This window comes from Charadrius vociferus, unplaced genomic scaffold (genome assembly GCF_000708025.1).
Source record: "Charadrius vociferus isolate BGI_N301 unplaced genomic scaffold, ASM70802v2 scaffold385, whole genome shotgun sequence".
In the NCBI taxonomy this organism is placed as follows: Eukaryota; Metazoa; Chordata; class Aves; order Charadriiformes; family Charadriidae; genus Charadrius; species Charadrius vociferus.
In genome coordinates, this window is record NW_009648925.1 from 2292147 (window position 1) to 2319022 (window position 26876).

At 50.2% G+C, this 26876-nt stretch overlaps 1 protein-coding gene across 1 annotated transcript in view; it reads left to right on the forward strand.

The window, feature by feature from the left end:
- The window catches only part of ITGB5 (integrin, beta 5), a 59686-nt gene that overhangs the window by 6405 nt on the left and 26405 nt on the right, over nt 1-26876 (forward strand). The window contains 8 exon segments of the mRNA XM_009887268.1: nt 1533-1737; nt 6742-6991; nt 10699-10867; nt 17097-17258; nt 18717-18812; nt 19909-19998; nt 23970-24104; nt 26779-26876. The exon segment at nt 26779-26876 is cut by the window's right edge and continues 6 nt beyond it. Of these exon segments, the coding sequence (XP_009885570.1) occupies nt 6810-6991; nt 10699-10867; nt 17097-17258; nt 18717-18812; nt 19909-19998; nt 23970-24104; nt 26779-26876 (932 nt within the window). The 5' untranslated portion in view covers nt 1533-1737; nt 6742-6809.

The window sequence follows — 26876 nt, forward strand, 5'->3', positions numbered from 1 at the left end:
AAATATGTGATCGGATCCATCCGACGTGCCGTCTCCTTGGCTGGTTCCCACCGCTGGATGCTGGAATGCAAATCTCACATTTCTCAAATAGCGTTGGGACCTTGTAGCGAGAAAATGCATTGGAGAGCCTCTGTCTGTGTCCTCAGGCCCCGCGGCCAAGGCTGTCCTCGGGGGACCCCTGGAGCACCTTGCAGGGTGTGAAGGCGAGTTCTGTTGGATGACCGACCTCTCTCTCCTCAATGTCTCCCCTGTCCTCTGCCACGTGGGAGCATCAGCAAAAAGTGGGGTTTATTCAGCCCCACACTGTTTTTTGGCTGTGCAGCTGAAGGAGGGGCTGGAGTGGCTGCAAGCATCTTCTCTGCATTATTTCATGTCATTTCAGTCCATCAGCCCTGGAGCAGAAGAGCATTGTCTCTATTGTTATAGTGCAGAAATAAGTAGGAATCGATTGTTGAAAATCCAATAAGTTTTGGGCGTGTGACTTGCTCCCTTTGGCCCTTCTGGGGAGAACAAAAAAAAAAAATTAAAAAAAAAAAAGGCACTCTAACAAATGGGCTCTTTGCAAAAGGCCGCATTGTACGGCCGGCTGTTCCCGAGTGCCGCCCGCACAAGGCTGCATTGTGCACCGCGCACGGGGCTGGCAGAGAGGGCTGGAGCTCTGGGGACGGGTGCTGGGAGACTCCCTGCCACGGCAGCCCATCCTCCGGGGGTGAGCGGCTGCCTGTGCCTCGCTGCCTGCTGCCCACCTCCCATGGAGACTCCTCCACCTCCCTCGTTCTTCAGCAAAGCTTCCCCCAGGACAGCCTGCCCACGTCAAACCGCTCCGGCTGTGCTCTGCTTCAGGCACCGCTGGCTGTGGTCACTGGTTTGGTTTTGGTTTTTTTTTCCCTGTGATGGTGTCATGCCAACGCCTGCAGTGCGGAGGTGGGAGGAACTGGGGACGTGCAGTGTTTGTGTGGGGACGTGTGGCATCTCGCCCCGGGGAAGAGGGCGCAGGTCCCTGGAGCCACCCAGCCTCAGTCTCCAGCTTCACGTCTTGGCGTGGTTCTCGGGGTTGGTGGGTTTGTCCTGCTTCCCATGGTGCCACCTCCTTGTCCTCTCTTTTCTCTTTTGCAAAGCTCCTTCAAGGCGATGCACGTGTGAAAAATAACAGCTTCTCACCTTTTCCCCTCAAAGAGACGTCAATCGGCTGTCCAGGCAGCAAACCAAACACTCTGTTGTGCTTTCACAGGGCTGGTGGGAGCAAGTGGTGCTGCTGTGGCTAGGGTGGAAACCCAGGCTTAGCTTCCTGCTGCGGTGGTCTGAGAGCAGATTCAATTGTCAAGCCCTCACAAGATTTCTTTTCTGGTCGATCCCTTTGACAGGCTCAAGGCTCAGTGCGGGCTGCTTTTGAGTACAGCCACCACAAATGACATCAGCTTCTCCTTGTCATCTCCTATTCACTACAGACACCAGCATGTCAAAACAAAGCCCCTCCTGTGGGATTGATGTTTCTCCTTCCTCTTCCCTTTTGTCTGTTCTTCGTCCCCCAGGATTTTGGCAGCACAAAGTCCATCACGTCGCGGTGCGACTTCTTGCAGAACCTGATTGCAAACGGTTGTGCCGGAGCCATCGAAAACCCCAGCAGCAGCATCAACGTGGTGAAGAACGTCCCTCTGAGCAGCAAGGGCTCCGGTCAAACCCACTTGGACGTCACGCAGATCACGCCTCAGAAGGTCGCCTTGAATCTTCGTCCTGGTGAGTCCCAACGGCTGTGAGCCACACGCTGGGGTGCGTTTGTGAAGGTGAGAAAGGGTGGCCGGGACATGCTGACAGCATGTTACAGCTCCTGACCTTGTAGCCCGCTAAAGCAGGTGGCTGCTGGCCCCTTCCAGAGCCCGTGAACTTGGTGGTGCATCACAAACAGGTTTGGGGCTGAGGTGCGCGTTCTCTACGCTGTTATGCAAGGCCAATCAAATCCCACCCAAAAGTAGTGTCAGTACTAGTCTGAACCTTTGCTGCGTTTGAAAGGAACCTGCTCGACTTAAAAAAATGTAAACACTGGGTGGAAGGAGTTAAAATAACTTTGGATCCTCCACCAAGCTGACAGTGCTTGAGTCTAAACTGAGACAGCTCTTTCTATAAATTGGAAACAAAAACGCATATCTGTTTTCTGTCGGTATGCAAAAGAGCCGTGGGATCAAGGCCGAGGATGGAGATTTGAACTTGTGACTCAGGCCTTGGACTGTGGCCAGATCCCTGTTTCATTCCCCTGAGCCATCACTTTTCTTCAATCTCTTCATTTTAATTAAAAATTAGAAGGGAACGGCTGGACTGAGCCATGCGAGCATGCTTGTTATCAAAAGTTTCTGCATGGTGGGGGGAGGCTGTAATGTGGGTTCAGAATTCTTGCAGAAATCTGGCAGCCAATATTTCTGAAGGGGAAAAAAAAAAGCTCTTTATTGCACAGTTAAAGAAGCAAATATAAAAGCTCGATTCATTATAAGCGATTGGTGTGGGTTTCTAAGGCTTACAGTTTTGTGACAACTCTCATGAGCGTACAGAAAAATGAAATACAATGTTTTGCCCAAGAAAAACAGGAGTTTGAGCTGGTGCTCACGCTACCAGTGCTTTCCCAGAGCCTGCCAGTTCCTGCAGGATTTCTCATTTTAATTCTATGGGTTGGATAGTCGTCATGTCTCTTAATTAACTCTTCCTCATCAGTATGACTGCTGTTATCAGTCAGACCCTCAAAGGTAAAGAAATTTTGCTTCAAAGCCTTAAAAGCAGGTACCCGAGGGTAGTCACTGCTGGATACCTGGCTAGGTGCATGGCTTCTGCCACCGAACGTTGCTGATGGAAGAGGTTTATTCCCATAAAAAAAAAGGGAGTTGTTATCCCTCCAGTTTCTTGAGGCAATTCCTGGCAGAAAGGGCTGGCTCAGCTTCCACAGCTCACCTCCCACAGACCCTCCTTCGTGCCCAGTGCCCGGTGCTCAGCAAATTCCCCTTTCCCAGCCCCGGCAGTTTTGCCCAGCTGGAGGTGCGGATCCGCTCGGGTCTGTGGCAGGACTTGGGGGGTCCCCGTGGCTTCCTGGGGGCTGTGCTGTTGGATGCTTCGGGCTGCACAGGGCTGGTGTGCTGTTCCTGCCAGCCCACGCAGGGGACCATGCTTGTGGCCACCTTCAGTTCTCCTTGGGTGGCAGAGGAGCCTTCCAGGTCGGGGTTCAGCTGTGGGAATCACTCCAAGGGCCCCCAAAACTGAGCTGAGGAGCTCCGCTCCCTGTGCTCCTCTTGCAGACCATCAGAGTCATTGCAAGAGGAGGGATGTACCTTGATGTTTGTAATAGTATCTCCCATTTTTGCTCTCTTTTTGATGTTGGGCAGCGCTCCATCTTAGGGCTAATGACTTCCTAAACCCTTGTATTAGCATCCCCCGTTTAAATTATCCATTAATCCTCGAGCTTGAGAATGGGTTTCACCCTGTGAACCCAAGACAAAAAGGAGACAATGTTGATTTAATTTTGGGCATGAAGAGTGTACTATTTCAAAGATGAATTCACACGGCGGTCTGTGGCGATGGTGATCTTTTGTTCTCAGACCGTTAAGCAGAAGCAGAAGGGAGCGAATTGTCAATTGTTCGCCGTTCCCACCCAGGCAGTTTGATCTAATCGTCCCGTGGCAGAAGTCTCATCCCCAAATCTCCGTGCCCACAGCTGATTTCCAAAGGATTTAAGTTGATGTCCTTCGCAGCGTAGCTTTCAAATAAAACATTTAGTTTTTATAATATTGCTTTCTAATCTTCTGTCCAGCTAGAAAACAGTGTGTCCTGGTTAGATGAAAAATATGAAGAGTGGAAAAGGAATTTTAAAAATGAATAGATTCAAGTTGTATTGTTCATCAAGCCTTAAGTCTCGCCAAGCAGAAAGAACAGCTTTTTGTGGATAAGTGTGATTGCCGAGTTTGTGTTTGTAAATTGGCCAAAAGCAGTTTTTCCGGTTTCTGCACTGCCTCTGTGTGACAGTATCCAAGAAACATTTCTGAATTCACTTGAGTTAAAAACTTCTCAGTAAAAGCCCTAAGGAGAGGATGGGGGTGACAGTACGTGGGGGAAGGGGGGGGCGCTGTGAGAGTAATACCGTGCACAGAGAACAATAAATTCTTTTGCGCTTACATCTACATGCATTAGCAATATTTTCTCTGAGATAATCAATTTGTGCAGTTAGGAATGACAGAAGAACCAGGCCCAGGATCCTGTTAGTTTTTGGTGCTTCTCAGCACCAATTCATAACTATTAAGAGAAGAAGGTTTGATCAGAGCATCCCAAATACACTCTCTGGCACAGCAAATCCAATCTTAAAACCTGCTCAGGAAGAAGACCGTTTTGTAAACTGTGGACATCACATGCAGAAGGAACATCCTCTTTTTCTGAAAGGGTTGGGTATTCCAGTGGGAAAAATATGTAGGAATGAAAAAGACAGGCATGGGAATGAATTTTCCTGGAGTTAAGTGTATTCTTGCAGCAGTGAATTAAAGTCAAGCTTGCAATCACAGTTTCTTACCCTGCAATCCGTACTAACAGGTTTTGCCCTATATAAATGATATTCTTCTTTGTTCCCCCCACAAAATACATGCCAGGTACAGTGTCAGGCCCACCTAATTTGGCTGAGCCACCTCGATCACTTTGCTTACTGTATGCCCTGTGCTGAGCTGCATCCTGCTGCGTGCCACAGCTCAGCGCTGTGCCGGGAAAGTCCTGCTCCTGCAGGAACTGAAAGCCAGGGAGGATAAGAAGGAATATTTAGGGCCAGAGTTTCCTGCTTCCTACAGGCGGTGCCTGGGCAGTACCTGCCTGTACACATTTGCGGACGGTGCCTCCCGTGCGCTCTGCAGGGTTATAGTTGACTGCAGCGGGGAACAATTGCCTGTAAGAAAGAAGCCCTGGCTTGGAAGCCACCCTTGATCTCAATGTGCAGGGAAATCGTTAAATAGAGGGAAGGTCTGGGTTTAGGAGCTGTAGTTGTCTCCTCCGGTACCCCAGCACCCAGCTGGCTGAGATGCAGAGAGAACTGGTGGAGCAAAGAACGCGGAGCCGGACCTAAACCCTTCACAGCTTCGTTTGCAGAAGAGGCAGGCGCTGACCCCTGGGTGCTGGGACCATGGCTCCTTCGCCCGGGGGTGGACACTGCTGGGTCGAAGCAGTTGCTGTAGAGGGGTAGAAGAGGGCGTCCACTCGCTCCCCACCCATGGGGATGGCTGTGGGAGTTCCTACGAAGCAGCTCCTGGGGGCAGGGAAGGTGTCTGGCCCTGTGTGTGGCTCATCACGGCGTGAACCCAGGTGCCACGCAGGGCTTCCATGTCTTGCCAGTTTTGGGATGCTGCTGCTGCATGTTGCTGGGCTGGAAGTACATGGGAGCAGCTGTGCTGTTCTGAACGATGATGAGAACAATAAAATGGTCAGGGAAATGTTTTCATAATACTAAAACATGTTTCATTTCTGGGGAAGAGGAGGGGAAGCCACGAGTGTTTTGCAGAACCTGCCAGTGCCCAAAGTTCAGCCTCAACCATGAAGAGCTGGGAGAGGTGGGCAGGAGGGGGAGCTTGGTCTTGAGAGGATCCGAGTCCCTGGGTCTGAGACCCCACTGAGCTGGAAAAGGGGCTGAGGTGGCAGCTGGGGATGTGGGATCTCCAAACCAGCGTGGGGTTTGAGGGTGCCGAGGTCTGGGGTTTCCATTTAGACCCTTCTCTCAGCAAAGCGTAAGGCAAAAAACATTTGCCACCTCCTCTCTGGCTCCACTGAGATCCGTATGGTGTGAAGTTGAGTTCACTTTGAAGCTACTTCACCTTTTTCAAGGTATGGACAGTGCCGGCGGTGGCCTCCCCTCCTGGGCACCCCTTCTGGAGGGCAACTCTGGTGAAAGCGGTTTCGCAAAGAGGAAGGTCAGGGGAAAGGCTTTCCTCTGCTCTTCATGTTTGTGCAGCCTGTGACAGCCCTCTCAGCTCCTTCCCTTGTGTTCAGCACTTCAGGAAGCTTCATCTCTGCCTCGGTGCTTCCCCGGGTGACCCTAACAACCTTCTTTTTCCAGTTCACTTCCCTTTTGCCCTGCTTTCTCCAGAATGATAGTGACACAGCTCTTTTCTGGGGGGAGAAGTCCTTTTAAAAGATGTTTCTTCTGTGTCTGCTTCGACTTGACTTCCCTGCCCAGCGCAGAGGACTTCTTGCACTTATCTTACACTGGCTGTTTTCTCCTGACCCTCTTCCATCTCCTGCTCCCCCTCCTTCTCTCTTTTGTGCAGGACTTCTTGGACTGCTCCCGGTTTGCTTTGAGGATGTGCTCAAGTAAGCGTGTACAGGGTCCCTCTTTCAGTAGTCCATGAAACATCCATTTGGCGTTCAGTCTGCTTGCTTTTCTTTCCAGTTTTCTAGGAAAACACCCCTGGACTTTGCACGTCATGTGTGTCCCCTTGGATGTTCTCTCAGCTGAGATGGAAAGACCCTTTCCATATCCCCAAAGTTAGACATGCATTCTATAGATAAGATTTTCCTTGCCAGCTGGTACACTATATAGCTTAAAAGGACCCAAAGTCATTACCTGCTTTCCTGTTAGTCTCCTGAGGGATGGATTTGGAAAAGCTTGTTCCCCTCACCTTCTCCTCTGGAAGTGATATGTCAACTCTGCAGGGGAGTGAGAAGCATGTGGTCTGGCTTTTATGTGTGCTAGGAGCTTCCTTTTCACCGCTCTTGACCCTTGTGTGTGTGCAGGTGACCAGACCTCCTTCCGAGTTCAGGTTCGGCAAGTGGAGGACTATCCTGTGGACCTCTACTACCTGATGGATCTCTCCCTGTCCATGAATGACGACCTAGATAATATTCGCAATCTGGGGACCAAGCTGGCTGAAGAGATGCGAAAGCTCACTAGCAATTTCCGGCTGGGGTTTGGATCTTTTGTGGACAAAAACATTTCTCCTTTCTCCTACACGGCACCAAGATACCAAAACAATCCCTGCATTGGGTAAGTGGTCGGTGTACCTCGAAGGGACCAGCCCTGTGTTTACACAGAGCCTGGCTGCAGTCTTCTCTTCTCATTCTTGCTTTAAATAATGAACCAGCCTTAAGGCCCAGCTTTTGGGAATGCTGATTAGACTCAGCTGTTGCTGTGATGCTCCAGAGCAATTCAAAATAGGACAACTTCCAATTTGCAGTGGCTGTTGGGAGATCTCTGCATCTAGAGATGGGAAACTGTTGTATCAGGAGCCTGAAGCTATTTTTAAGTACCTGACAAGGCTGCACACATCGAAGGCTTTTTTACAGGCTTTAAGAAATAGGAGCAAGAGCCAGAAATTCCTGATTTCTGATCCTAGCTCTGAGTCATAGTTTGGCCTTGAGTAAATCAATTAAGCTCTTTGTCTCCATTTTACAGATAAGGAGACCAAGTCAATGTAAGTCTTTCCCAACAGAAGTGTTTGGGGGAAGTGAGATTTGTGAGGGCCTGTAGGACTGATTAATGAGCTCTTGCAAAGTGTTTTGAAGATGTCAGGCAGGTTTTTTCATTTTTATTGCTGTGGAAGAAAAGCAAACTGGCAGTTGCAAAAGACGCATATGATGTGGTTTGCTTTGCGGTGATACCAGAGCCTTCCTCCTTTTCTTTTCGTTTGCCTTTAACTGCCAGAGTCGGGATCAAGTCCATTGAATCAGGGATTATGCCAAAGTGAAATTGGGTGTAGTGGAGGGTGTCCAGGCTCAAGTGGGTTTGGATTTTAGCATGAAAGGATGGATACAGCAGCAAGCGTGCTCCTGGGAGGATGTCACCATTGACACTTATCTTCGTGGTGCTGTCTTCACCTTGAGGTGCTTCCCAGTCATGTAAGGGCAGTAATGTTAGCACTTTTGTTTGAGCCATTTGTGGATACTTACATTGTAAGATCACAGCACAGATGGATGCCAAGCTCTGCAAGAGTGCATTCTTTAAGTTTTCCCTATGAGAAGCAGATTAGAGATCTTGCATCAACTATGAGTTTCTAGGCACATTTTGGCATTGACCAAGCATTTGGTGTCTCATTGCACATTGACCGTTGAGCAGACGAAACTATCCATATTCTCTTTTCACCAGTTCTGTCCAGAGAGGAAAGTCAAATAGATTTTAACACTGAAAACTTAAGCTTTGTCCATGTAGCATAGTCACTGTTCACCACGCTTTTCATAGCTCTTCCCTCTGAAAATTTGGCATGGCCTCAGAGGGATGTGCTCAGTCATCTCCTTCATCCTCAGTCTCCATCACCCACTCACGTTGCTCATGGACTGGGGATGGGGCTTTGCTCCAGCAAAAACTTTGTTTGGCTGGTGTGTGATTTAATTGAAGTGTCATGGCTTTTGCTGAGTGAAATAGGGTGAAATGTGCAGGATGGGAGGGGTGGGAGAAGAGGAGAGGGTGGAGCTGAACAGCCCTGCAGGAAGGCATGCCTGAAACTGCTCGTGCCCTTTTATGGAGGTCATCCAGAGATGTCAACTCCTCCTCCAACCATGATCAGGCTATCTGCTTGTCCTTTTGGTTTTACCCAGGTGGTTGCTTTTCTGTTTATGGGTTACATTAAGCCAGCCTGGTCTTGGGAAACCATTTAGAAAGGACTGCACAAGGCAGCTCACCTGGTGGGTGCTCCCTTCCAGTCGCCATCTGTCTCCTCTTCATCCAAACCAGGGCTGCTGGCTTCTCATTGTTCTCCTGCAGTATCACCTTCCCCTACCTGCTCTGCCAGCAGGCAGATGCAGCAGCGAGGTGGGTTGTCAGGCGTGGTTTTGTTTGCAGCTATTTCTAAGTGTCAAAGAGGACTTTGTCCATCAGCCTGCTCGAATCTAAAAAATGCTGCAAGGAAACATGAGTTGTGGTGGGTGGTTTTGCTCCCAGTCCAGGCTCTTTCCTCCTCATGGTGATGGCCGACCTGCAGGTCTGGGTGGTGTGCAGCCCTGCTTTCATGCGGGGTCTGGCTGGGATCCCTTCTGCCTCCTTCATCTCACCCCATCTTGCTGCTTGCCCCTGCTCCTGGCTCAGCATCCTGGCTGGGACCTCCTGGGGAGCCAGGATGTGGCCTCAGGCAGCCACGGAGTCATTCAAGATAATACAAAGGAAACAAACACTAAACTTAAAAAGATAGATAAGGAAGTCAGAGGGTTTGACTGAACACCCAATTGCCCGTTTATCTGTGATAGGACCTGGGGAGGTTACAGCCTGAGATAACCCACCTGCACTTCTTCGTAGGCACTCAGCTATCCAACGTCTGTCCTACTGCTGCTTGCAGCTTCTGCCAGCAAACCTGGAGTGTAAAACAAACAAAAGAGGATTAAATTATACATCTTCATGGGATATGGGACCCTGCAGCGTGTCAGTGTTTTCTTCCTGAGCCAGGGTTCTGGCAAACTGAGCACCCAGATGTATTGTATGGTTATGGGCTGCATGCTGAGACCATGCGGTGCAGAGGTTTCACACGCCACACGCTCCTCACCTTGGCCCTAGGTGCGAGCGAGATGCAAGTCTGAACACGGGGTTGATCACAAGGGATGGCTCTAATTGCCAGCCGGGCCCAGAGCAGTGGGACCTGCCGCCGGTTAGGTGTGGGCATGGCCGTGTGGGTGGAAATCCCTGCTCTGGGGTCTCTTGTGAGGGATTTGAGTTCCCAGTGGTGGTAAATCTTAAATACTCTTTTGTGTAAAAAGCCTCTTACAACTTACCCATAGTGGGTCATGTGTCAGCAGAGGCCTTTAATTGTTCTCTGGGTTTTTATCTTTGAAGATAAGAGCAAATTAGTGCCAGCCCAACTACTTTTTAAACACATTTTCTTGTTAACCCTCTCATCCCTCTCCCCTGCACAAAGTCACTGATTTCCCACGTCGCAGGAGCTGCTCCGTTGAGTTCTCCCGGCCGCGCGGTAAGCACCAAAGCTGCCTCCTGTTTCATACAGAAAAAAAATTTCCTGGCAGCCTGCCGAGGCATTTCTCTGGCTTAGGGTGCCACTCTTACCTTTCTGCTCCACTGGTGCTCCTGAAAGTGGAGACGGTGTTTGCTCACCGGCTTGCAGGGAGAGTGGGAGGATGCATGAGTTGGTGTTAGTTATTAATGCACCTCGTGGTGTGCAATTACCATGTGCCCAGTGACGTGCAGTGGGTGTGGGGTGGCATGTATTGCCAAGAAAACTGGATGACAGAGCGAAAATGCATATGGAAGAATCGGGGAAAAAGTGGCTGTTGGCAGTGACGTTCCTGTGTGGTGCCCTTTGACACCAATGCATCATCCTGGGCTGCTGGGGAGGGTGGCTCTGGCCCTCCTGCCAAAACATGCTCTCTGCATCATTGCGGGTTGCATCCTGCACTGCAAACTTCCAGTGTGAAAACCAGTTTATGAGTGCTGAAACTCCAGAGCTGCATGGCCCGGTGCTTAGTGTCTCCCCTTGAACCTTATGGGGAGAGAGAGATGTTTGGGCCTGGTGAGATCTCTGGAAACTTCAGCTGCTCAAAGCCCCCCGGGGGAACCAAAAAGATGGGCTCTACTGTAGAGTTTTGTAGATAAATAGCCAGAAATTGAAATGTCCAAATCATGAAGCCTTGTGGAAGTGTTTCATCCCTCTCAACAGAGGTTTGGAGACCAGCCTGGTAGAGCTGGGAGCTCCTGTAGCTCTTGGCTGCTGGTGAGGTTCCTCCCAGCTAACCACTCCTCTGTTCCTCCTGCAGTTACAAGCTGTTCCCCAGCTGCGTCCCATCCTTTGGCTTCCGCCACCTCTTGTCCCTAACGGATAAAGTCGACCGTTTCAACGAAGAAGTTCAGAAACAGAAGGTTTCCCGCAACCGAGATGCTCCAGAGGGTGGTTTCGATGCGATTTTGCAGGCTGCCGTGTGCAAGGTGAGTCACTGATTTCTGGGGTTTTAAAGTAAAGCAAAATAGTAGTTTTCTTCTGCTCTGTTCTTGGACCAGGGTAAGGCTTCAGTGTGCCATTTCTTGGAAGTAACTACTAAATTCTTCTTGAAGAAACCATGAAAGATGCCTTGAAAAGTAGAGGTTATTGGGTTTGTGTGCTTTTGGACATGAACAGGCAAAGAAAAAAAGGTTAATATATTTTCTGGTTTAAAGGGGTAAAAATGGAGATTTGCAAATGCAAATTTAGGGCTGAGATTTCATTGAATTGTTAGACTTGTACATGCTGATCCCTGAGCACTTGGGACGGAATCCTTTAAGATTCGTGTACACTTGGCGTGCAGCAGCACCGTGTGTTGGCTTAATGCATTTCTGAAGTGTGTGTCAAACACATCTTGGAGCAGTTGACCTGTGTTGAGGGTTGGAGCTGGTTCCCGCTTCTTGTACCTCCCCGCTTTGGTGTGTGGGGCTGGTTGATCCCACCTCCAGGTGCTGGTAGCCTGCTCTCCCTCTTTGTCAGCAAAACTGGAGCTGTGAGCAGTAATTAAAGACAGAGTTCATTAGCTTGGTGCCATGTTAACCATGTCCTTAGGGTTTTTGGAGATGTTTGCTTGAAGACCTTTCTGGAACAAGTAGGTAGACTGCTGGGCATCAGGGATGCATGAGGGATGAAAGTGTCTGTCCCCCCTGCCATGTGGCTGAGCTGCCCCATTCATTCAGGGATGGCTCCGTTTGCTTTTTTCCCTTCTTAACATACAGTTTGGATTTTTTTCACTCCAGCCTTGTGTAGTCCTTTTGGGTGGGTGTGTTTTTCTTCTGGGTCTAGGTTTTGGGAGCTGGGAGATAGGCATCGTCTGCAGGAGTGATGGGACTCAGGCTTGTGGGAAACCAGATCTTTTCTCACCTGGGTTGGCTTCGTTTACACTTCACGCTCATGACAGGACTGAACCTGCCTCATCGGATCTGATGCCACCCAACAGTCATCTTCTGTTTCCCAGACTGGCACAGATATTGTTGTTGGCACAACTACAGTGCTGCTCCCAATACTCGTCTGGGAATAATGTACTTATCAGTTTTGGAAAAGTGGCTCTCATGGTTAGAGCAGAGACATCTCAGAATGATGACTCAGTTGTACCACCCACCATGTGGTTTTTTGCAGTCCCTTCCACTATGTTATTGCAATAATGGAGAACGTTTCCCTTCAGTGCAGAAATACTGTGGTGTGTATCACAGGGGCTCATTTTGGAGGTGTTGCTGGAAAGCGGGGGACCTGCAAGGTATTTCCTGCATGTTTGTGCCAGTCTCAAACTGTTGGCAGGGACCAAAATCTTTGACTGTGGTTCTTGAGTGCACAGCCTGGTCCCTTCTAAATTCAGAAGGTGAACGTAGATGCTGATGCCATCTAAATGCAGGCCTGAGCATCCTTTAGGAAGGGTGAGCAGAGGTGAGCATGTGTGCTCGCGTGGCTCTTGGCGTGATATGGCAGGTCATGACAGAGGAATTTCTGCAGCCACAGCAGTTAGTTAATTACCAGAGCTCGGGGGTGGGAAAGAAAATCCATGGGACCGGTGTGTGAGGCAGGAGAACCGGCTGTGCCATAACTCGTGCTGCCTTGGCCACCCTTTGCTGTGGGTGGAGCAGCTGCCTGCTGACCGCAGGCGTGAGCAGCAAAGGCTCCCTCCATCCAGAGTTTGAATAGCCAAAATTCCAGGCCAGCTGATTGACCTCCTAAACCCCCTAGCCATACCGGGAGCTTAGTGATTGATTTCCCTCATGGTGGCTGAGTGATGGCCCATACTGGTCAGTGGCCATGCGTTGTGGTGGGGGTCAGCACCATTGAGGTGGGTGAAGGTGGCAGACATCTGGGGTGGCAGTGAGGTGCCACTTTGCGGTGAGGATGCTCTTTGCTGCAATGAATGGTGCTTTGCATCCAGCAGTGATTAATGAAAGTATCATGGGGACTAAACCCTGGACAAACAGTAGTTTGTAGTAACTCAGGAGCTATTTTCCCCCAGTGCATGGCAAGCAGCATACAGACACCTTGGCACCTTCTGGGGTGGGTTTCCTCATCACTCCCATGGTACCCCATTGCATCTCTCTAGCATGCTCCAGCTTCTTCCAGCTTTCACCCTCTCTACCATATTCAAAACCCAAGATTTAAGGCAGCTATGACCTTAGAAAGTCCCCTGCCTTTGGGGCGATGCAGCCTGTTGACCACGAAGTACTTCGTGCTCAGCAGCAGAGTTGGTGGCATCGTGTCCCGGGGAGAGCCAGTGGTGGCATGCCAGAGCCTTGCTGTTTCCAGTGTCCAGGTGTGGTCTTCTCCTCTCCTTCAAGTGCTGAGGTGTCAGAAACAATACCTGCTCTTTTGACTAGGTATTTTTATACTGTAATTTGTATAAAACATTTCTTCTGCATGAGCTGTCTAAGAGCTCTGTAACGCTCAAGTCATTTTTTGGCCTGGTCTTCAGCCCAAGGAGCGGGGAAAGTTTATACAGCTTAATACAGACTAACGAGCAAGCTCTTTCTGAAAGATGAAGATATGGTAAATGTTATTCTGGAGGCAATGAAAGAGCCAGAGACAATAAGCCTTTATCCTGATCCTAAAATGGTTAGACAGGAATATGAATCAACCTTCTGTAATTACATTTTCCATGTGCAGTATTTTGGTTTTCTGCCATTCTTTAAGTGCAAGCATCAGATGGCTTGGTGATATGTATACGTTTCAGATCGTATATACTAAGATGCAGCACGGAGATAATGCTGGATCAGAAAATAAAGTGTCTTTTGAAATAGTTCTGATCGGTGCTTGCTAGACACTGGTACATGGAGATGAACGTGTCCAGAGAAGGGCAACGAAGCTGGTAGGGGCGTCTAGAGAACAAGTCTTATGAGGAGCAGCTGAGGGAACTGGTGTTGTTCAGCCTGGAGAAAAGGAGGCTGAGGGGAGACCTTATCGCTCTCTACAACTACCTGAAAGGAGGTTGTATTGAGGTGGGGGTCGGTCTCTTCTCCCCAGTAACAGGCGATAGGACAAGAGGAAACAGCCTCAAGTTACACCCGGGGCGGTCTAGATTAGATATTAGGAAAAATTTCTTCACTGAAAGGGTTATCAAACATTGGAACGTGCTGCCCAGGGACGTGGTGGAGTTGCCATGCCTGGAGGTATTTAAAAGACGGGGAGATGTGGTGCTGAGGGACATGGTTTAGTGGTGGTTTGGCAGTGTTAGGTTGATGGTTGGATTTGATGACCTTAAAGGTCCCTTCCAACCTAGATGATTCTGTGGTTCTGTGTCCAAGACACCTGGGAGACGCTGAGGTGCCTCTCAGAGCTACGCAAAACGAAGGAGGTTTGGGCTTTTAATCTGTAATGCATACTTGTCGTGCACCTGTATCTGTTTCTTTCTTCCAAAAAGGTCTGCATCTGAGAAACTGGTGAGGTTTTAGACATACTGATGAGTCCAGGGGGTCTCCTGGCAGTTTGTGCCTTGGCAATTAAACCAATATTAGATATTTATTTCAGGCTTGGAAATAGCGATGCCAGGTTTTGCAGCCTTTTCAATAGGATTTGGAGGGCTGTGTGGTGCCGAGGCAGCTGTAGCAGTTTTGCCAGTCGCTGTTGGCTGTGAGGAGTGGGAAGCTGGTTTTTCGGGGTATGGGAGGCAACTGCAGCTGGCTGTAGGAGTAGGGGCAGGATTTGTAGCACACCCAGCCCTGCGGAGACACATCTTCCCCCTTCACTCTGCTTTGGGTCAGGTCCCACCCCTGCTTTTAGAATCCATTCTGTCCCATGGAGATCAAAAACCAGATGAGGGGGCAGATGTCCGTGCAGGTTTTTTTTGGTCAACAATCCCAGTCCAGTAAAAATAAATTAAACTCTCTTTGGTTATTTGTTTTAAGCAGAGCAGAGTGCTGCTCTGGGTTTCGCGGTGGAAACTGCGTGCTGAAGAGCTGTATTTTCCAGCGCCTGGAAGCTGCTGGCAGAGGCAGCGTGAGATGCGGCGGCTCCTCGGCACGCCGACCTCTCCAGGTGCTTTTTCCATAGGTCTCCAGCTCTTTCGGTGTGGCATCGGCTCCAGCTCGGCCATCCCATCTGAGACACCCTGGTCCAATGCTCCAAGGCATCAAATGCTCTCAGTGCCCAGATATTGGCATCGATATTGCAGGTGCTCATTGCTGTTTGGAAGTGAGTTCCTGAACTGAGCAACCAAAGAATTTCTGATGTTGTTTATATGGGAAAGTGTGTGTTGGAGACACAGAGAGTTTGTCTGTAAGGGATGCTTAGCCCGTGATTTAAAGGTGGGCTTAGCAGGCAGGTGAACAGAAGCATTATCCCTGAAGTGGCTTCATAACTGCTGCTTGAATGCAGCTGTTTTTCTTTGTGCGTACCACGTTTCTAAGGAAATGAAACTCAAATTAATCCTTTTAATCTCTTCAGGAGTTTCTTAGCCTCAACTGTTTGAAAAGAAAAGAAATCAGCTTTGGATAGGCAAAGGAAAGTGAACTGGATGGACTTCTGTCTGGTGGTTGAGTAGACCAGCAACCGCGTCTTGCATTGTTAGAGCTGTAATCGCCTTTGGGTTGAGTTCTTAAGAAATGAGAAATGATGAATTTGCCTTTTGTCCGGTGGGGTCGCTTCACTGGAATGACTCCTGCTTCCCAGAGCAATAAAGTCCTCATTGCATACTGAGCTGGACTGTAACATGCTGGTATGTGGCAAAACATGTGTGTTGCCAAAGTTTTCTTCCTATGGCCTTATTTGTGTTGAGGGGGTCTTTAAAATACTGTTAAAGAAAAAATACCTTCTGCAATAGGGAGGAAAAAGAAATCTACCCTGGAATAGTGTCCCTGAAGCAAGAGCAGCCTAAACCACAACATTATCGGAAAGATCAGCAAGCTTTGGGCTATGACTCACATTTGCAGGCAAAAATTGCGCTGGCAGCTGTGGTTCCGCACCCTTCTGCCTGCTCTGCCCTCTTGCCCTGCCCAGGCCAGCGCTTTCCATAGGAAATGTCCTTGCAGCCGGACTCCAGCAGTTTGTAGGACAGCATGTTAATATAAAACAAGGCAGATGTCAGATTTTGCTAAATAAGCTGAGCAGTAAGCTCTGGAGGAGTTGGGTATATCCATCTGCACTGTGTTCCCATCAGTAAGCTTTTACCAGCTTTTCCCTCATCCCTCCCCACATTCTGAAGCGCGGTGTTGCTCTGAGCTGGGGGCTGGAGGGAGGAGAATGCTGGATGTGTGTGGGGAGCATCTTTGCCGGCAGACGGGTAGGGGTGGCGAGCCCAAGGGAAAGCTCTGGGAGACGGAGCTTTCTGGCTCCGGCCTCTGCCGTGGCAGGATCTCCCCGCCATGGTTGGCAGGCAGGACCTCAGCCTGCCCGGCTTGGCAGGAGCTGGTGGTGGGAGCAGCCAGCGAGCGCAGGGGAGTGTGCTGCAGCGCTATGGTTTCCAAAAATTTCCTTTGGGCTTCTCTGTTTCCCTCCACTTCCATTGCAACAAACGCTTCAGTGTCCTCTTGTAGGCACAGATCTCTTGCTCAGGCTGATGCAAAGCCAGAAACTTGTGGAAGCTGCATGGAAAGGAAACGTTTATCACTTTATGTTATCCCTTTATTTGGGGGAAAAAAAAAAAAAAATCTATTGCTGCATCCCCCTCCATGCAAAGATGGTGATAATGTCTGGTCCTTGCACAGAGTGCCTGTGCAAGCACGTGGGTGCACCAAAGCCAGCCCCTCGGGCAGGGACCTCACTGCGTGCCACAGCTCAGAAACAGCCTTTAGGAGCGGGCGGTAATGAAACTGCTGAGCGGGGATATTGCAGCTCTTGCTGTTGCCTTGGCCGCTCCGCAGAGCTGAGGAAACAAGGTCAGATTAAATGTGTGTGGAGGAATTTGGCAGGTCTCCTTTGGCTATAAAAGCAGCTGAAAGTCTTATTCTTGGATCTAGGTAGAGAAGGTCTGCTGGACAGTCCACTTAACTCCTCGTGCCTTTTTATGTAAATGTGTTGGAAGGAGATGCTGGGAAATGCTAGGTGGACCCCTGACATTTGTTTTCTTGCTAGCGATGGGTGGACAGGAGCATGGTACTCTTCTAATTAGTGCTAATGGGTCTGCTGCTGGCCGGGCATGTGGCTGGGACAACTTGCAGGGCGAGGGGTGGAGTGTGGGCTTGGCAGGGGCAGACCGGTTGTCTCACAGGGTTTGTTTTCCCCCAGGAGAAGATCGGCTGGCGTAAGGAGGCATCTCATCTGCTGGTCTTCACAACGGATGATGTGCCCCACATAGCCCTGGATGGGAAGCTGGGGGGGCTGGTGCAGCCCCACGATGGCCAGTGCCACCTGAACGAAGCCAACGAGTACAGCGCGTCCAGCCAGCTGGTGAGGGGAGACATGGGGAGCCAGCCTTGGAGACCTTGGGGTCTTGGTGGACCTCTCTGGAGACCAGCCATCCCCAACTCCAACAGCTTTTGGCAAACACAGCCCCTGACCAGCATGGTTTCACCCAGTCTTGCAGTTTGCGAATAAAATTTGCTGTTCCCCTCGGGCATCCCCCTGTAGCGAATGCTTCTGTGATGCTCAAAAATGGGTTAGGAACTTAGCAAGTTCCTTCAGGGCTCATTGCAAGGGAGGGAAAAGTAACTTGGTGTCCTGAAGTGCATCAAGTTTGCCTGAAAAGCATAGAGGAAACATCAAAGATGTTATCCCTTTTCTAAAATGTCCAGTGGACTGTCAGCTTCTCCCTGGGGAGGTTGAGTCTACCTTGATGGGGCCACACTAGCAAGTGCAACAGGACACTCCTTTTATTCACAGCCTTTGAGCACAACACTAACAGAGGTCTTATTACTAAATAGACAATCTGGCCCTTTTTTTTAAAATTTAAACTCAGTAGAGGAAACTTTGGGGTGAATGAGCGCTCATCTGCTGCCTCATTATCACATCCTTCTGCAGAAGGGTGCTTTATTCAGCAGATCACCAGCGCTACTTATGATTTTTGTTCCTGCCTGGATGTCACCTCGTAACAGGAGGTGATGGATGGAAGCTAGGATCCTCAGGGAAACCCTCTTTCCACCCACCTGTGCAATCCTAGCAAGCATACGTGTGCTGGGTACAGCCCGATACTGGTGTGGAGTTATGCTGGGGAGCTGATGTGGGGATGCTGCCTTGGTGTTTCCGTGTTTGAGTCCTGGAGGCTCTCAAGCAGCCCTCCAGTCTGTGAGTAAATGAGGTGTTTCTTTCTGAGGACAGCACTTCAGAAGCAGCCAGGGGTTTTAAAGTCAAGCTGGTCTCTAGAAAGTGAGCCCTGCTTCATTATTTTGTTGCTTGCAGGTAGCTGGAGCAGTATTGTCCTGCCATTGTCTCCATCTGGGAAGTCTGCAGAATTAAAGAGCTTATCATAATCGCTTTATGGTTCCAGTATGCAGAAAAAGCAGGCAGTGGATGTTTCTGCTTTGGGAGAAAAATCATACATTTCCACTTACTGCAGATCTGGATCTCCCTGCCTTGCACCCCTGGAGACAGCAGCCAGCTTGTGACACACGTGGCTGCTGATGGCAAAGCAGAAAGAGGAAAGAAAGAAATCCAGTGTTTCAGGTGTTGCTGTAGCCAGTGGTGTTATCAGTCATATATTCTAGTGAAGGGTGTAGCAGAAATATTTCAGGGATGACAGAATTTCTACTGTTTGAGCTGGGATTGTACTGGTACATCAGAGACATCATCCCGCAGCAAAACATGCCACGTTTCTGGAATGAATTTTGGTGTTGGGAGGAGAAGAGCAATGAAATTAGTGTTTTGTTTCCATGTTACCCATCAGTCTTTCTGCCCTTTTTGTGCCCCTAGGATTATCCTTCCCTGGCACTTCTTGGGGAGAAACTTGCCGAAAACAACATCCACCTGATCTTCGCTGTTACGAAAAATCATTACGTCCTGTACAAGGTAAGCACTGCTGAACTGCCCACACTGGGGGGGATTTAAATGCCTCCTGAAAGCATCTTCCTGCTGGCACTGGGGAGCGGAGACAGCCGCAAGCGTGCGTGTGTGCAGCCTCAAGCGCCCATGTGTGCGGCCACACGCTGCCCGCGGGGCTGGCAGGGCAGGCAGATGCAGGCAGGCGAGGCTCAGCCCGCCGTCCCTCCCCGCTTCGTTCTTTCAGCGAAAAGCACTAAAGCTTCTTAGAGCGAACAGATATATATGTTAGTGAGCGTGCGAAGACCTAAAATAGACTCCGGCTTAATCCTGATGTTGGGATGGCTGCCAGCCGTGTGCAGCGTGCGAGAGCGCAGAAACCTGTTCAACCCATTCTGCAGTGACTTAATCCCATTACCTAATCGCACGCAGTGTTTCTGCCCAGCTGTGTTTTTCCATCACGGAGTCCAGGGCCCCGACGTGCCACATACAACTGGAACTCCCTCCTCATCCCCGCTCTCCCCTCCGAAAGGAAAAGGTGACCCGAGCCGCAAGGGCCGCCCCGTATCTGGAGCTGCCCCACGGGGTTTTGCTCCTCTATGGATGCGGGGAAGCGTTTCAGGCAGGATCGCTTTCGGAAACCTCTGCTCCGGCTCTCATAGCTGGAGCAAAACCAACAAGCAGCTGCGTTGCTAAGGCCGAGATGCTGCTGCTCGCCCGCGGAGAGCGGGAGGGCTGAGCTCATTCTCCACCCCCTCTCCGGGGATGCTCGCCGGTTCTGCGGCGGGATGGGCCAGCCGCAGCTCCCTCCCCGCTGTGCCGGTGCCGGCTCTCCCGAGTGCCCAGTGGATGAGTCTTGCCCCCTCTGGCAGCAGATCTGGGTCCGTTAGTCCCTGTCCCTTGGCCACGAGCCTTGTTTAGCGTTTGATGTGCCGCGTTAGCAATGCTTTGCTTCCCAAAGCTCCATGTTAACGGGAGCCAAGCCATACCGTGGACACCACCAGACGATGGGGCAGGGTGTGTGACCGGTGTCCCTGGCGTGGTGTTGGTCCCTCCTCACCCTCTGCTTTCCTGTGTGCATCTCAGCATTTTCTTTCTCATTTCCTTTTTTTTTTTTTTCCCCAAGAACTTTACAGCCTTGATTCCTGGGACAACAGTAGAGATTTTGCACAAAGACTCCAAGAATATCATCGAGCTGATCGTCAAGGCCTACAACGTAAGTGCATTTTAATACCCCAGCTGCTGTCGTGCGAAGCGCCAAGAGCTCGGCCAGCTCGCCTCTCCCCGGTGTGCTCCACCCGGCTCAGCCACCTCCCTTCCCGGTCCACCACACACTGCCGGAGCTGGGACATCCACCCTGGGGAGAGACACGAGGTGTTTGAGGTGGAGGAGCACAGGGATGCCCAAGGGAGCCTGCGGCAGAGCAGAGATGTCACCCCATGTCTCTTGTGTGCAGAATTACCCTCTAAATACAGCCCCAATCTGAAACAGTTGTCTCTTAGAGCACCCTACTGGTAGATAAAATAGATTATTTCTTTGCTATCTGATGTTCAGAGGCCTCCCAAGAACACGACTGGGCTCTGGCTAAGGTCATATCCTTTTGTTGGTCTCCATTCAGTGAGAGTTGGTCCTCAGCAGCCCGTGAGCTTCAGTATGTCTCGTGGGTCCCAAAGGAGCTCTGCCTACACAGCGTTGCCAGTGCAGCCTGCCTTGCCATGCTAGGGCCCGTGAGGGACAGCAAAGGACCTGTAGTTGTACCACTGACCTGATGTTGTCCATCTCCATGGAGATCAGGGGAGCAGATCAATTAGAAGCAGCTAAATTGCACGTTCGTTGGGTAGTTAGTTGTCAACATTTCTGTTGACTTCTCCCTGAATTCTTATGGTTTGGCTCCTCATGCTCCTGGAAGGATATTGCTGTTTCGGTGATGGGCATGTGAGATCTGACCCGGTAATGGGTCAGCCTTCAGGTAGGGTTCCTCATGCAAGGGACTTGTGAACACAGCTTTTGGTGGCCGCAAGCCCTTCTCCTTGATACTATGCTCATTAGTGCAAGGGAGTGAGGGAAGGACTTTTTTGGTGGAGTTTACACATCCAAAGGTCACATGCTGTGCTTTGCATGACCTGCAACATTCGTCTTTCCTTCCCCCACAGCTCCCTGCAGTTAAAGCAGCATTTGGTTATGCCCTCGGGAAGAGTGCTTCCCAAAGCTTCACTCGCTGAAGAAAGGCAATGAGCAGCTAATGCTGCTAACGAGGCCCTGGAGTTTGTCCCCTTGAGGAAGGAGGGTCTTGGGGCTAAGATGTTTTCTTAGGGAGGAAGAAGTGAACGTTCACTCAACGCTGACTTTGAATGTGGTCTCAGTGCCAGCACATGAAAACCTCCCGTTGGCTTGTTTTCCCAGCTGTAACATGCACCCATACCTCCATTTCACCACCCCTCGAGGCTTTGCAGAGAGATAGAAGCTGATAAAAACCGTGGGGGATCTGATGCCCTCATCCCTGCTCCCTCCTTCTCTTTGCTTGTGAGCTTTCCAGTGCAGCTGGCTGGAAGCCACCGGGACGCTGAGACCAAGGTGCCCCATGGGAGGAGCAGTGCAGGATGAACTGCTGCTGAGACCGGGACTGGTTTCTCGCCTGTTCAGCTGGGTGGTGGGGGTGAGTTGGGACCCCCGGGTGTGCTACTGGGAGCTGCCGGCTCCTGCCTGTGCCCTGGGCTGTCTGGGGCTGCGGGAAACCTGGCGCCCACCCAGCCCATCTCCTCTTGCTAGCTTTGTTTTTTCCTGGAATGAAGGAGGAGATTGTCATTGAGGGAGAAGGCTAAAATTTCTGTTTCCCAAGAACCTTTTTTTATTCCTCATGGAAAGGAAATGCTGAGCCTGGAGAAATGCTTCATCTGCAACAGGGACCATCTTCTCCTGCAGGGTGGCAGTGGCTGGTGGCCTGGACCTGGGCTCAGCCTCTCCCCTTCAGTGCTTTGTCCATCTCTGGTGCTCTCTCGTCTGCTTCCCTCCACTGATGCATACATCAGTCTTGCTCAGGGCTTACGTTACCCCTGAGATCTGTTTCCCCATCTTTTCCTCTTCTGTCTCCCTTTTTCTTCTGGCTGGTGTGCTGTCGCCTCTCCCTCATCTGGAGGAGTGTGAAACAAAAGAAGGCAGGAACAGCTTTTTTATTCTATCTTCACTAAGGAAAAAAAACCACAGATCTCTACATGGAGATGGAGAAGCTCCTGGGGGACTCCTGTCCAGGCTGGCGTGATGCTGGGGGCTCTCTGCTGGGACACACAGGCTGGGTTTGGATCGAAGGGAGCAAACAGGATGCTGGTTTAAAAACTGCTTTCCTAAACCAAATCCAGGCAGGTCTGAGATGTGTTTCTTGTTACACCACCAATGGGTTTCCCGTGGCAGGCAGCGGGTGACCTTCACAACAGCCATCCCTGGACCTTGTGCTACTTCAGGATTTCCTTGTTTTTACAAAGAAATGATCCATCCTTTGAATTTCCCCTAGGCTATAGCAGACAGCTTTATTTCAGGAAGAGACATTGCTTCACCTCAGGGCCAGGTCCTTCCTCTAGGTCTCTCCGTTGTCCTCCACTCATCCCTGAAGGTGCAGCAGGCTTGGGGGCCACCAAACAGCACCGCAGCAAAATCTCCTGGTTGCCCTTAGTTGTGGCTGTGGTGCTGTGAGAAGGTATTGCTGTGTAACGGTGCAAAGTGGCTAATAATAATAGCATTACAATTAGGCTAATAGCATTACGATATAGGGCTAACAAAAAATCTTGGCACCTGTATAAGAACATAAGAAGAGCCCACACAAGGTTATACTGAGGTCTGGCCTGGTGTCCCGTCTTCTGCTGTGCCCCAGATGAGATGCTCTGGGCAGGAAGATGGGAGAGCATATTGGTGTGACGGCTAATTTCTGTGGGATAATTTTGGGCGGAGCAGCGTGTTCAGCTTTCCCAGCACATGTGGCATTCAGCCTTCAGGTGATGGATACTCCGAACAGTCCAAACTGCCACCCCATGAATGGCTCCTCTGTTGCAGCAGAGAGGTGGGAAATCACTTCTTTTTTCCCTGAAGGGCTGTTTAGATTAGCCCAGCCAAAACTCAATTATTTCCTGCCCATTTCCAAAAGCATTGGCACTTTACTGGCATGTGATCCCTGGTTTTGTTATCACATGGATGGGCAAGAGGTCTGAATTAGTAGTTTTCCTTAATCTGGCCACTTTGGTGTGGGTTGGGGACAAGGGGGAGAGGGATGGAGCTGCAAGCTGGCTTTGGAAAATAAATGTATTTGTACAAAAAGCTCCATTTTGAAAACCTTTGTCTTTTTTGGACACCACTCATAAGAAAAATCGGTTCCAGCCATTTGAAGAATGAAACAAAACAACCTCATTCTGAATTAATACTTATAAACTTCATTTTGTTTTGACTTAAAAAGCCTGTGTGTGCAGCAGGGCGCAGAGATGAGAAGCAGAAGAAAGGGGGTAGGAGCATACCAAAACCTCTCCGATGGAAAACATTTTTCACTTTGAACGGTTTTGCAAAGAAAGAGATTTTTCATTTATTTTTTCCCATGGTGTTGTTTCCAGCTGATGCATCTGAAAGGGTGCTTTTTGTTTGGCATTTTCTCCAAAGAGGGGAAAATACATTTTTCTGACCAGTTGGGTGAAAACAAGAAAGCATGACAGAGTTAGTGCAGTTTTACACCTTCTCTGTGCAGTACGATGGACGTCACAGGATGACTGCCTGTGGAGAATCAGGCTTTGTGCTTCTCTAAGGGGCTGGTTTATGGGGAGGAGGAGGTGCAGATACGTGCACGAGGCTCTGACCTTTGGCTCAGGGATGCTCCATTTGTGGTTGAGAATGTTTTCTTCTTTCTTTTTCTTGTGCATCCGTATCCTTTCCATGCTGGCTACAGTGATCATCACACCTGTCCTAGAGGGCATAAGCCACCCACGGGGGTTGTAGGCAGCTCCCCGTGACTCTAGTTGTATTCATCAGACATCTCCTGAGCTGATTAAGTCAAACCCAAATGTCAATGTGTGTGCACGGGTGATTTTTTTTTTTCATGTAGGTGCAGAGATGGTCTAGCTTCCCTCTGGAAACATCAGGAGAAGAGGCTAATGCAGAGGAGACCTACCCACCTTTGGAACCTGATGGTTTGCTTTCCCGTTGTGTTTCTAGAGTATTCGGTCCAAGGTGGAGCTCACAGTCTGGGACAGCCCTGAGGACGTTGGCTTGACCTTCACTGCCACGTGTCAGGATGGATTGTCCTATCCGGGGCTCAGGAAGTGTGGGGATCTCAAAATAGGAGATACGGTGAGTCTGCCTTTCAGTCCATCCCTGGAGAGGCTGTTTCACGCCCCGTGCAGCCATTTACCTCTCTCCATGAGTGGTCCTGGGCAATAAAATACAGCTTTGCTCATCTTCCTCTGCTCTCCTCGCGCCGTGCCATGTTAATATGGAAACCCACAGAGAGCGGCTCTGCTAGAAGTGGCTCTGGGTGGTCTAGATCAGCCCAAGGTCAGCTCTGAGGAAAGAGGGAATACAGGCGCCTTGTCTACAGCACCCTAAGCCAGAAGGCAGCAGGAGGCAATAGTCAGGAATGGGCTTTTCCTTCTGTAATCCCAGATATTCACATCATGCTCTCACCTGTGAAATATTTATTGTCGTGGTCTGCTGCTCTTTTCCTGGTCTGTTAAATATGCAAGGTTTTCTTGGTTTTGTTTGAGAATCTAAACCTGTCTTTCCTGGAGTGAAGAGGTCACAGTTAACTTCGGAGGTTGCAGAAAACAACAGGATGCTCAGAAGGGCAGCAACTCTCCTCTCCTGTGTTCCTCAAGTTATTGGATGGCAGCACAGACTGAAAATACAGTTTGCCCCATAATGTTAAAATTATACATAGCCTAATTCATTCTGTGCTTTTTTATAAAAAAAAAAAAAAAGCAGAAAAGTTAAGCTGTGCTTGTTTAAATTGAATATTGATACAGATAAATGAGTTACTGGGCTGCAGGGCTGGGGAAGAAAGGCTCAGACTGGTGGGGAGCTCCCTCCCTTTCTCCAGGCTTTTGCCGTCTGCGAGGACGTGGGCACAGGTTCGTTAGCAGCCTGATTGCCTTATTTGAGAAGAGCAGCTCTGCAAACATACCAGAGCTCTAAGCGCTGGGGCATATAAAAATAGTTTGAAAGAGTCAACAGTAGCTGGATTTTTATCCCGCCAAATAAGGATCATGCAAACTGCTAAAAAGGGAGGCGGCTCCAGCTTTTTTAGCTGACTTTACTGGATGTCCGATGGGCGGGTAAAAGCAATCCCTGGAGCGTTGCCACACTAGGCACGTGCCCTCCTTGTTCCCACGGCAAAGCCAGAGCCCCCGAGGTAGCGGAGTTAATCTGGTGGTTGATCCTGGGCACCCGGCTTTGGCGCGAGCAGGGGGATCCCTCCGGCCGCTGCAGCTCGTGCCGTAAAGGCCTTTGGCAGTGGGTATGTGCTTGCCCGTATCCCCAGAGGCTGATGGTGTGGGCGGGAATGCCTGGTTCTCCCAATCTGGATGAACTAGGGGTACCTTCTGCCCCAGCAGCAGAATCCGTATCCGCGGAGGCTGATGGTGTGAGCGGGAATGACTGGTTCTCCCAGTCTGGATGAACTAGGGGTACCTTCTGCCCCAGCAGCAGAACATTTGGGTTGCAGCAGGGAGCCGGCACTGATAGCTCTCCCATTTTTGGTGCACGGGAGTATTGAGGTGCCTGTACCAGCAGACATGCCACACGATGACGGGGGTCCCATCCCTCCATCCCCTCCCGTTCAGCTGCTCTCGGCCCCATTGCTTCCACATGGATCAAGAATTAACTCCTGCTAAGAAAGTTTCAGCAGCGATGATAACGCTGGCACTGGGTCCTAATCTGCGGGGGTTTAGTCCCAGGGGCATGGGTGTCAGCGGGTGAAAGGGAGCAGGATTACCCTGATCCCCTTAGCTTGCTTTCTGATCTCCTTCTCCTCTGTAATTTGAGCTCGTTTCCTAATTGCTTCAGGCCTTGGGAATGGGAGGGGGCCAAGGGGGAGCAGCTCTCCCAGCTGGAGGTGGCTGCTGTGCCACCATCTGCACGTCACCCCTTGGCGTGTGGGATGGTGGAGGCAGTGAGAGCTCGAGGTGACCCCAAATGTCTCCAGAGAAAAATCATTCCCTCCTGATGCTTAGGAGAGGGGGTCATTTCCTTGGAATTAGGTTAATCCTCTTTACTAACCAGCAGCTCCAGGCAGCACCGGCTGGCCCGAGACCCCCACCAAACAGCAGGATTAAATCAGGGGCCAAGCAAGTGCCCATAGGATGGTCTTGGTTTTCCCAAGGAGAAAATCCCTGACACTCTATTGTAGCAACAGAAAATTAGTAGGGGAGTGATGTATAGTCTTCTAAAGCCAATCTTAACAGAAGCATCCATCAAAAATGGTCTGTTAGCAGAGTGCTGTAAGCTTGGGACTGTGTGACTGATGCACATCCCTATGTGCAGATCAGGATTCCCATAAGACCTTCTAAATACGTGATCTTGTAGGCACCTCGGGCCCTTGTGCTGCATCGGTTAAATCCTTGCTAGTGCTTGGTTTCAACAAAGTTTCTTACTTTTAATAGCATGAAAACTGAGTTTTGCCCTGGTTACTTCCTGGGAGCAGGCAGGTTCCTTCCCGCTTCACAGAAACCAGCGGTCCCTGATGGGGAAAATTACTGCTTACAGATGAGAGTGAAAAGTTTTAAAACATTAAGGATGCCAAACCCCTCGTGGGACGGGCAGGTGTTGGTGCACTTAGCTGCAGATACCCTCTGTAGATGTGCAATTGTTTTGGGGTTTTTTTGCCCACCTGGGAGTGAAGCTCAATGCGCTGAGCGTGTCCCCGCTCTGGAGACATTTGCCCTTCCCTCCTGCCTTCCTTCCCGGGACATCCTTGACAGCCATTCTAGGGCTGTACGTGTTAACTTACGTCTCAACCTGCCCCCTCCAGGTTTCCTTCGAGGTGGCGGTGGAGGCACGGAGCTGCCCCACTGAGGACACCTCCCATGCCTTCACCATCAAGCCTGCCGGTTTTCGGGACACGCTGGC